General features: G+C 37.5%; 2 protein-coding genes across 2 annotated transcripts; both read right to left on the bottom strand.

Annotated features, from left to right (window-relative positions):
* Window positions 1-1,771: 1,771 nt before the first annotated feature.
* Window positions 1,772-4,997, bottom strand: LOC116771478 (uncharacterized). Its single transcript, XM_032663321.2, has 4 exons — window positions 4,602-4,997; window positions 3,845-4,040; window positions 3,539-3,756; window positions 1,772-2,590 (listed from the first exon to the last, which is right to left on the bottom strand). The coding sequence occupies exons 1-4, from the start codon at window positions 4,714-4,716 to the stop codon at window positions 1,917-1,919; spliced, it is 1,203 nt and encodes a 400-aa protein (XP_032519212.2). The 5' UTR covers window positions 4,717-4,997; the 3' UTR covers window positions 1,772-1,916.
* Window positions 4,998-5,325: 328 nt separating this feature from the next.
* Window positions 5,326-10,568, bottom strand: LOC116771537 (uncharacterized). Its single transcript, XM_032663413.2, has 4 exons — window positions 10,498-10,568; window positions 6,590-6,785; window positions 6,288-6,505; window positions 5,326-5,759 (listed from the first exon to the last, which is right to left on the bottom strand). Exons 2-4 carry the CDS (start codon window positions 6,658-6,660, stop codon window positions 5,518-5,520), a joined length of 531 nt encoding a protein of 176 aa, XP_032519304.2. The 5' UTR covers window positions 6,661-6,785; window positions 10,498-10,568; the 3' UTR covers window positions 5,326-5,517.
* Window positions 10,569-10,938: the final 370 nt, after the last annotated feature.

Below are 10,938 nucleotides of genomic sequence, written 5' to 3'. Positions count from 1 at the left end.
TACATACTGAAGCATTATTTATCGACAAACTTATATGGAAAAGGTAATGACTATTATAATAAAAATTGCACAACATCAAACAGTACACTAATGTAACTTAGTTTTCCTTTATGCAAACTTTCTTTTACTTATTTTTTTTTAATTACAATAATTTAATTTATTTCATTCAAGTTACATAGACTCGTTATTAGCACAGCAGTGATTCACCTAGGCACAGTCCAGTCTACCCTCAATTAAGCTAATTGTATTATATTGTAGGGCTCCCTTCGCACCCTGCTTGTCAGAGCACACCTTTTGCCTATTATAGTGCAGAATCAATCTAAATTTGCTGCAACGAATATCGCCGATGCGCTACAGTAGCGAGGCAGCCCCCTAGCATCCTGACTGCGTTAATATATTGGAGACAGAGAGCACAGTACTGTCTCTACGTACAAATAACCAACATGGCTGCACGTGTTAAATGCTCTTCAAATACCATGACCTCAGACTTCTATTCGTTAGGGGCTTATCACCGACCCGCTCAGGAACACCAAGTAGACCGCGTAGCTAATATTATCCACGCGGAAATCTTCTGGTGTAACTGAGCCCGCCTATTAGATCTTTTACATACGAGTCGAAGAGGGCTCGTGAGCTAAACTCCCTTGCCTCCTCCCGCACTCTAACTTATTAGGATCCAATAAGGTCCTGGCCCGTCCAACGTTATTAATTTGCTTTCGGAACCATACCTTGAAAATTTGTAGCGATAGTGTCATTTTTAACTTGATCTTTGTGGACTTAACACCGCTTTAACGTTGATTCAAAAATATTTCATGCCACACACATTTCATACTATACTCTTACGAAAGTTGCTGTTCCACACCAAACCCACTCCATAATTTTTTTGACCGGCTAACTGGGAACTTCAGCTACCTATTTATTTAATCCATTACCCTATTAGAATTTTTTTGGAACGTTTGTTATAATTTCGCCAGCTCATCACAAAGGCTGTACCAAAGTCTTGTACAATAATGATATACAACTTATCAATCATAATTTTATGACTAGGCCTAATACACATCTTATCGCAACAATTTCTGTGTTCATGAGGAAAAACTATAAATTTCAATAAATCATGACTAAACGCTGAGTAGGACTCAATCGAACCCATATCTCTTTCACTCCATAGAACTTTGTTAACATATTTTTAAACTTTTTAGCCATAATAAAGTCTAGACCATACTCAATAACTAACGACAAATGATCGGACCACATGACGTCATTCATCATATAAGCTTCTCTACCAGAGTTCTCTTCTGCTTCTGTGATCGAGCCATCTCTTTGTTCCGTGGGCCTAATTTAAGAAAGTGTCTATTTGAATTAAGACTTAACAATTTAGTATCAATACACATAGATTTTCATACACTACAACATGAGATAAGTTCCTTATAAAATAGTTCATATGGATAAGCGTTAAAGTCCCCTAACAAATAAACGTGTTCTTCGTTACTGCAGTCTATGATTGCACTAACCGATCTTAAGATGTCTTGATATATTTTTCTAATATTGTGTATTAAATGCTTATTTTTCTCACTATAAACGACTTATGAAATGACTTTTCAAAAGATTTTCTTCCAACCAATCAAGGAAAGGATATGAAAATTCAAAAAACTTCAATTGTTTCTAAGAGTTTTACTAAGAATATCTACGGACACTTCTTGGTGGAATACAAATCTGAATTGGTTCTAATACATAAATTATTCTTATATAATATAATTATATGCATGTACAACGAACAAGATTTCAACATACTACCAATTAGTTATTTCAGCAGTGTTTTAAAATCATACAGAAAGCTATACTAGTTATAAAATAATTACAAATTGTAAAGAAGTAGTATCTGTAGATAAATTTTACAAGCTTTATTTTCAAGTAAACATCTACCCTGACGTTTGCAAGGTAGTGTAAGCAGAATATGTAGTCCGAAAAATACACATTAAGCAAGACATATTCAGCACTGCTATTCCCCCTGCTGATAAATATAGCGTTTTTTGTGAATTCTTTAACATAAATAGAACTGTTTTCTGATTGTGAACATCGAAATTTTCCCACCTACAACCATAAATGGAACTCTCAAACACATCACTAGCGTCAATGAGCTTTTGTCCAATAAAACAATCTATAAATACAATAGCAATCGTGAAAGGGAACTGCACTATTGTGTTTTCTAGTCCACCAACTAGTTCGGTGACAATGGCAAGAATCATAAAAATACAATCTACAACAAAAAGAAATCGGAGTTCCTTGTCGACGTTTTGTCTGAGATTAATAGTTACAATATGTAATTTAGCAATATCCTGAAGGCGCATCTTCAAAAAGACGTTTCTGGAGAACCTTTCGTTTCCATTCCCATACCGCTCATAAAATTTTGCACTATCTTCCCACATATTTTCCAGTTCTTCGCTGAGAGCCAGCAGCTGAGCTTCGATGCAACCAACAATGACTATTATAAATACTGTTATATGTACCGTAGTCGAAATAGAAAAAAATATTGAAGCTGCTTCAATAGCAAAAATTATTTGGTAGTTTGGCGTTTCAAACGATGGTTCTAAGCCTGAAATGATAAAGTTTTATGAAACAAAATATTTTAACATTTTCTGAAGTCAATTAATATATTACTTGCACATTTAATTACTCCTTTTAGAAAACTTACGTGTACAAACCATAAACACAAAAACAATTAACAGGTCAAACGGCTCGTTTGCAGGCAGTATATTTTACTTGCCATCCATTTTCTATATTATAGCGATGGACTTTGAAAATTATTATTTATTTACAATTAAAAGTCACAATTTAATCTTATTCTATCTTATAATATTGATCGATACTAGCTCAAATAATGAATGTTTCTTTAACAATTAACATATTGTATACATATATGTATATATATTGTGTTGTGTAGAGCAGTTACCTAATAGGTTTCCGTGCTATATTTTGCTACGTTTATTTTTGGAGAGGAAGTATATCAAAACAAACATTTTTAAATACATTAAGCATTAAAAAAATGATATAAATTGCAATTTTGGTATTAGCAAAAGAAGTACCCTTTTTGTCTACCTCATATCCATTAATGCAACAACAACTTTTGGAAATAAGAATACCTTTTTTGTTAACAAACATGATGACAACAGTCATTGTCGTATAAAAATATTATTTTTAGGATGGCATTGAAAATATGAGATTATTTGATATAAAATATAAACAATTCCAGAGTATATGTATTGCCGCTGTTCCTACTTAATGTGTCTACAATAATAAATCCTTCTTTATAATACTAACCAGCTTGAACAGGACTAAACAAAAAATCTGTGAAAACGTTCCACTTCATAGTAACATATTATTAAAATTATAAATGCCAAGCTTTGTACTAAAGTATATTAAGAAACGCTGTCTATACATAGCTGTAATTCTAGTATATATGAATGTCACAACAAAAAAAATCGCAAACAAGGAGGCATAGTTAAAAATATTCTCTGTCACTGATTCCTTAACATTTCCTTACCATAAAGCACATATAAATCTTCTGCGAAATGACGTCCAGGACTCAATAAGGGCGTCAAGAGATATATTACAGCATTGGTAACAAGTACAAGCCAGACAGTTATAGCGCGCTTTTTGATTATTCTTAAGTTGTTCATACGATTCATTGCAAAACGTGTATCACTTACAAGTAATTTGTCACAAAGTCGATATTCATCGACTAAATTCATCACCGTGTTGCTGTAAACAACATATTTTGTTATTTATAGCCCTTTTCAATGTTAAAAGTACAAAATTTTAAAACATAAGTTATCATAAAAATACATACGTATACATTTTCATGTAAAGAAACTTAGCTAAGCAAGTTCCACTGCAAAATGTAAGGGACAATGCCACCATCGCTGTGATGAAGTCTCCGGTTTCGACACATCGTACAAGCACAAACCATACTAAGTTGACGACATAGGCGAAAAAATAACAACTGCTACATATAGTGATTATCAAATACAAAGCCCATGAAACAGCTGAAATATATTAGTGATTAAAAACTAGTTAGTGGTAAGGTATCATTCTAGTTAATGGTAAGGTATCATCTTCCTTCATAATTTAAATAAGTAACATTACTTAGCACATTTTAAAATTGTCAGATAATATGTTCTTCGTTCTTCCTTAAAGACATTATATTTTCTTTCCATATCTTTTACATTCTTTGTCTTAAATAGTTCAACCCAGAACCGCTTTTTTGGTAATCTCCTTCACTTTATATTCATATTAAATAGTTTTCTGTAGCAAACTAACTGATTTTTGACATGACCCCTTTATTAACACTATACATAGGTACACTTTTTCCTAAGTAACTTTAAAACTAATATTTTAATTCATTGCTATTATAACATTGGCCATATTATAATAAATAATCATTTTAATATTCTTGTTATTTATTTTAATATTAGCTTATAACGTTTTTGGGTAATTATTTTTAACACCTTGTAAGAAATCCATAAAAATACTGTAAGTACATAAACTTTTTTAGGGACGTCTCCGTGTTATGGGGTTAAGTTGTGAATATCCTAAGATTTACTTACGTTGAGTATCGTTACTATTTATTTTAATAGTGACAACCCTTAAAAGTACACTGACGTTTATCAAAATCGTCGGGAGATCACAGTAATCTAAACCGAGGCTTCTTAAGAATTTCATCTCTGACCGAGTGTTATCAATGGAGATAGACTTGAAGTCTTATATAGTGACTCCCTTACTTTTTGCAATAATAAAATATTAATATTCATTTTAAATGCAAGGCAGATGGTTTGTTCACAGTGATATTATAATTAACGCACATTCTGTTTAATAAAATCTGTTTTTGCCGTGTAGTGACTTAGTGACTAAGGCGAGTAGAAAATTATATTAATTTCAAATAATTTTTATATACATACGTATATACAAAAAAATGTATACAAGGCGATTTTACTTAGTTAAATTCAGAGTCAAATATCAAAACGTGAATTATAATTAATATAATATTTTGGTGAATCTTAGCCATAACAAAAAAAAATCATCAATTTATAATAATCTATGATGATTTTAACGTCGTGTAAGCAGAATAAGTTGTTCTTAGAACGAACATAAAGAATGCTAAATTGAGTACTGCCACTCCACCGGCTGACAAACTCAACGTGTTCTGAGACGTCTGCAGCATACAAAAAACAGTCTTCTGATTTGACACATCAAAGTTTTGCCACTTACAACTATATACCGAATTTTCAAATACAATACTAGCGTCAATAAGTTTCTGTCCGATAAAACATTCTATGAACACAATACCAATAGTGAAAGGGAATTGCACGAATGTATTTTCCAAACCGCCGACAAGTTCGGTTACAATGGCAAGAATCATAAACGCGCAATCAACACCAAAAATAAAACGGGTAACCTTATCAACGATACGTCTGAGATGTATATTAACTATGTGAAACCTCACAATATCCCGCAAACGTCGTCTCAAAAATGTGTTTCTAATAAAATATTCGTTTCGGTTCTCATTTGTTTGTAATACTTGTAGCTGTCTTCCCATATATTATTAAGTTCTTCACTCAGTGCCAGCAATTGTGCTTCTATACATCCCAGGACGACAAATATTAATAATGTTAAGTGTACTGTTGTCCAAACAGAGAAATATATAGACGCTGCTTCAATAACATAAATTATTTCATAATTGGGCGACTCAAACATGGGCTCCAAGCCTGAAATCACAGCAAAAAACAAAATGATGACTAACTTCCTAGATTTTATCCTTTTATTACTCTACTAGTTCCAAAGTTTTTATATTAGTTTTTTAAAACTTAGGAACTCTTTTTTTACACGAAGTAATACAGATTTTACACCGGAAAATAAAACAAATGAAAACGAATCTGAAATCAGTTAATTCACTCCACAAATTTACATCAAATTATTTTTTTTATTTCTCTTAGGTCACTACATACAAGCTTGTTTCCTGTGCATACAACAATATATAATGCAATGTAGACGACACATTTTAGTAAGATCTAAGACTTTCGCGAGTATTCATTTCAAATGAAATTAATATTTTCGGATTTATTATGTTTAAAGTAGTAACAACGTGTAGAAATCCGAAAATATTTATCCGAAATACAGTCTGGAAATCGCTCACAAAATACGTGGTTGGACATATTTTAATATTCTATTTAATTGAATTTGAGTTTGTGCTAATATCGCTGAAGTCATAACTGATAAATTTATATTTTACTAACCATAAATGACGTATAAATCTGCAGTAAAATGGCGACCGGGTCTCAATAATGGCTCGATGACATATATTATTGCATTACTTATTAGGATGGTCCATACTATTATAGCACGCCTTTTAACAAGCCTAAGATTTTGCAGACGATTATTGGCGAAACGAGTACTTCTCTCCACTAACGTGTCACTATATAAATATTCATCAACTAAACCCATTAACTGGGGTCTGTAAAAAACAAAGTATTGATTAAGTAATCTTAATTTTTATTTTTGGCATTAAATATACTTTCTAATATTGAGTACTACTTACTTGAACAACTTCATGTAAAAGAATTTTACGACGCAGCTCGCACTGCAAGTTGTAAGAGAAAGTGCTACCATAGCTGTTATGAAATCATTGGTTTCAACACATCGCACGAAAACAAACCAAATCGCATTGAAAATGTAAGCGGAGGTGTAGCATGCACAGCTTGCGAATATTAAGAAGTAGAAAACCCATGAAATAGCTGAAAATTTTCTGTAGTTACAATTAAGGAGGAAAAAAACGTTTAAATACTATAGCAATGATGAAAACGATTTAAATAAATTGACTCCCATGAATTCACGCCCTCACAAATACTATGCCTATGGGTTATGAGGGTTTAGTTTTTTGTAAAGCCATCAATTAAATGATATAAGAATTGACACTACTTCCCGACCAGAAAGTCTTTATGTCAGTTTGAAAGTCTGGGCGACAACAGAAAGATTATCTGGAAGACGTTAAAAAAATATCAGAATGGTTCTGAAATGAGGGAGGTAGCTCAACATGACCAATTAATGGTTACTTCTATCTTGTTATCTGATATGACCAGCTCATTGACCTCAGTTGTGGGATAGATACTAAACTTTGTCCATAAACAATAAAAATATTTTCGATCGTCTTGTAGCCACTACGATTGGGTCACGCTTGGTTGCATAGCTCGATTGTAGATACGGCTACCTCAGCTATCACTTGGTGCAGGCCCTGTCCGTTCACGGATATTTCCGGAAGTACCTGCATCAAATGGGCTGGGAAAATTCTCCATATTGCGTACAGTATGGCTCGGCGGAGAACTACGCGGAGGACACAATGGTGGTGTGCCCGTCATGGACCACGCAGCGGGTCGCATTAATCACTGTGGTGGGTCCCAACCTCTCACTTCTGAGTGTCATCGACGCGATATGTGGCAGCGAGCAGGTCTGGGCAGCATTTCCTTCCTTCTGCGAAGATGTCATGACTCAAAAGGAGAAGGTGGAGAGAGAACGAGATAACAGTCCTTTCACTTCGTCTCTCGACAGTAGAAGAAAGATGCTTGTGAGGAAAAACCATCCTCACTTCGCCGCCCTCCTGGTGGTCAGCTGGCTCTAGGTGTGGGTTACCCGGGACGGCATTGCACTTGGCCTCATCACCAACCGATAGGAGCACGGTTCCGTATCCGCCTACTCTTGTTCATCCCCCTACCACCACAGGGGAGCTGCTCGTAGGGCCCGCGCAGGGTTAGAGCGAGCGTCCCACCCGCGGTGCTGAGGTAACCCGAGCTTGCAGGATCCCAGCGCACCGTCACATAGGCGATAAGTTATGCCGGGGATTTTCAGTGGGCTGAAGTCCAACACCCCGCTACCTGCCCCCACAGGAAGTGAAGGAAACGGAGTTTCCCTCAATTAAAAAAAAGCTAGCTAGATAGTATGACTATGCTTACCAAATAACTAGTAACTTCACTCCATTTCATAATGTACAGTTATCTTCTAAGAAAAAAAATGTAATAACCCACTACAAACGATTACGAACCTAAAGGAAGGACTACGTTTCAAATGTATAGGCCTTGATAGCGGAAAGAAATTTGATAGTCAAAATTTTGATACCGTATGCTAATGGACTTCTAGTCACAAATTTATATTATATAAATTTTTAGTTGAGGATTTTTTTTTAATGACAACGAAAAGTCGGAGTCTATTTAAGCATCAGTGCAAGAAAACCATATTTTTTTAATGTTTAGTAAAATGAATTGCTGAATATCCCCGGCCAGGCCTGATGATCGAGTGGTTATTTAGGTCTCCCTGCAAGCATGCTAGACAGCTTTGTAAGCCCGCCGATTTGTCTACTCAAACAAACTACGTTTACCCTCCACACTATTACGGAATTACTTTACTTTACGGAGCATTACGGAATCACTTTCGCATTCACTGCGATAGAGCAAGAGAACCTTTTTTTTTTGACGGGAGGAAATCTTCGAAAGACTTACGGCCGCGTGGGGGACGCGACCGGGGCGTGTGGGATTTTTACCCACTACAACCCCCTGATGTCCTCGTTCCGCGCTATCGGCGGGGGACGTGGGAACTGTTATATCTACCACGACCCCGCAGCGCGTCCCTCTCCCGGCTGTGCCCGGGCTTGGCTCTGCCCAATGCGGCGGCTTGGTGACGTGCTGCCGCTTGCTTCATCGAGAACTCCCCGGACATTAGGGAGCTTTCCTCTTGGGCCCTCTTGATGTGAGCGGCGATCCCCCAATCGCCGCCCACGGGCTAGGCATCCAATTCCATGGCAGGCAGGGTGGGTACCGCTCCGCCGCCATTCGCCTTGGGCTTTTTCGGCGGGGCCTTCCTTGGCGCCTTTATTTGTTTTGCTGTCGTGTCGGGGAGGGACCGCCACCTGTGCGAGGAGTCGCGCATTTTGGGCCTCCAGCCTCTCCATCTCATCGGACATGTTGCGCCCTATCATTTCCGATATGGCCGCCCTTGTGTTAGCTACCGCCGCTTTTAGGCATTGCGTGAAGATCCCCTTAAGGTTTCTCGACCTCGTAGCGACAAAGAGTATGGCTTAAAAACGAGGCCTCGACACCATTGGTCACAGCAGCGGAGGTCCTAGGCCTAGGCCCGCTTTACGATCTCGACCACGTCCTTCTCGGCTTGGAATCGTAAGGCCTCCTCTTTCGCCTTCTTATAGGTGACCTGTGCTTTTGCTAGACCGATGTACTAGCCGGGTATTGGCGGCCGGCTGCGTCCCTTTTTGCGAGTGAGTGCCGCCCTCTTTCTGAGGGCGGGCACCCCGTCATCGTCGGGTTTCCTATTTCGAGGTTTGTCAATTCCGGTATTGGACCCCCCGGACTCTAGCGACATAACGCTGTAGGCCGAGGAGTCGGAGAGGTCATTGTCACTGTCTCTCCCGTCCAGTCCCGTTTGAAGCCGCGTGAGTAGTGCGCGCGGAATGCGCGACGCGGCTGCGAGTCTCAACTCACGCTCGACCTGATTGGGAGCAGAGTCCTTGTCAATTTGTAAGTCCGGCCTCGATGCGGTAAGGTGCTCCGAGCCCGTCCCTCTCGCCAAATCCGAATCGCTTTGCAGATCGGTGTCCTTCATAACATTGCCAGGGTCGTTGGTTTCCTTCGTCTCTCCTCCTCTCACAACTTGTGGCCACCCCGTATACGGAGGCCGAGCTCCCACTGAAGTGGGAGTGTGGGATTCCCCGCATCAATGCCGGGACCCACCCGGGGACTTTTTTCCAAATTGCGACTCTCCATTTTGTTTTTTATCCCTTTAAGGAAGGGCCAGACCTGGTGCCCTTGGGATGAGCCGCCTGCTCGCCATGCATCCCATGGCCGGGCACCAGAACCAAAGATTAGGGGCCGTATAAGCCCTTGCATCACCATTCATCCATCACACATTCACAAGCCTTTCACTCTATGGGCTGTTCCTCCAGCCCGGACCGAGACCCCAAAACGAGGTCAAGGTCCTCCCTCCCCGTGACTGACTGCACCGGAAAAGCAGGTGGGCGATGGAGTCGTCACGTCCCGAAGCCGGAAGACAGAACCTGGCTCAACTCAAGGTGGGTGCTGTTGGATATTCATAGTATTGTCAAAGCGTTTATTTGAAAGAAACTGAGTCAGTATAATTTAAAAATAGGTGTAGGTTTGAATAGAGGCTATTAAACCAAGTGAGCCAACAAACATGATAAACAACATTTTTAATTTCTTGTACGATTACTATGTCGACGTATACCGTTGTAATGAATAAGATAACATCTTACTATTCTTTTCATTTAAATTCCTGCCTAAATTTAATTGTAAGTATTATTAATTTAATGTGGATTAATTTAGTTTGGGAAGTTCACGATTACTTTAATAAACATTATTTTTATCTGTTTAAACAAAGTATTTTAAAATACTTAAAAGCGTTAATTTACAAAATATTATCCCAACTTACCTTTATTATCGTCTCCGTTTATTTTAATGGTAGCTATTCTTAAAAAGAAGCCGACATTAGAAAGCTGTGTTGGCAAGTCAGAGCGCTCTAAACCAAACTCTCCAAAGAATTTCATCGTTATAATGAATATTGCCGAAATTTCATCATTTATAAATTGATGTATTCGGAAGATTTGGAACATTTTGCAATATTTAATTATTAATTTGAATTGTTAATTCAACAACAGCTGCTTTATTCGCACGGCTTTGAAAATTAACGTTTAATATACTTAATGATGGCTTTGTAGATGCATACGTAAGAAATCTAACAAGTTCCTTTGAATAAATTAAATACGATTAGTATTGTCTTACATTTATACGAGAATAATTTTTGAATTCAACTATTTCTTGGAATATTCTTGGAATTTATTTTTATATCAAAAAGCCTTTAGAGATAGGTATA

The sequence above is a fragment of the Danaus plexippus genome, chromosome 17 (assembly GCF_018135715.1).
Source record: "Danaus plexippus chromosome 17, MEX_DaPlex, whole genome shotgun sequence".
Classification (NCBI taxonomy): domain Eukaryota; kingdom Metazoa; phylum Arthropoda; class Insecta; order Lepidoptera; family Nymphalidae; genus Danaus; species Danaus plexippus.
The sequence above is the reverse complement of the archived record's forward strand: the minus strand, read 5'-3'. Positions and strand labels throughout refer to the sequence as shown.

What these genes read in the sequence shown, in the direction of transcription:
- LOC116771537 (XM_032663413.2), bottom strand. Translation starts at nt 6,660, where the DNA reads ATGGTAGCACTTTCTCTTACAACTTGCAGTGCGAGCTGCGTCGTAAAA. An exon ending in TTTTACATGAAGTTGTTCAA is followed by an intron (nt 6,506 to 6,589) that starts GTAAGTAGTACT and finishes TGTTTTTTACAG; the next exon opens with ACCCCAGTTAATGGGTTTAG. An exon ending in AGATTTATACGTCATTTATG is followed by an intron (nt 5,760 to 6,287) that starts GTTAGTAAAATA and finishes CTGTGATTTCAG; the next exon opens with GCTTGGAGCCCATGTTTGAG.
- LOC116771478 (XM_032663321.2), bottom strand. Translation starts at nt 4,716, where the DNA reads ATGAAATTCTTAAGAAGCCTCGGTTTAGATTACTGTGATCTCCCGACG. An exon ending in AAATAGTAACGATACTCAAC is followed by an intron (nt 4,041 to 4,601) that starts GTAAGTAAATCT and finishes AATATATTTCAG; the next exon opens with CTGTTTCATGGGCTTTGTAT. An exon ending in CTTTACATGAAAATGTATAC is followed by an intron (nt 3,757 to 3,844) that starts GTATGTATTTTT and finishes TGTTGTTTACAG; the next exon opens with CAACACGGTGATGAATTTAG.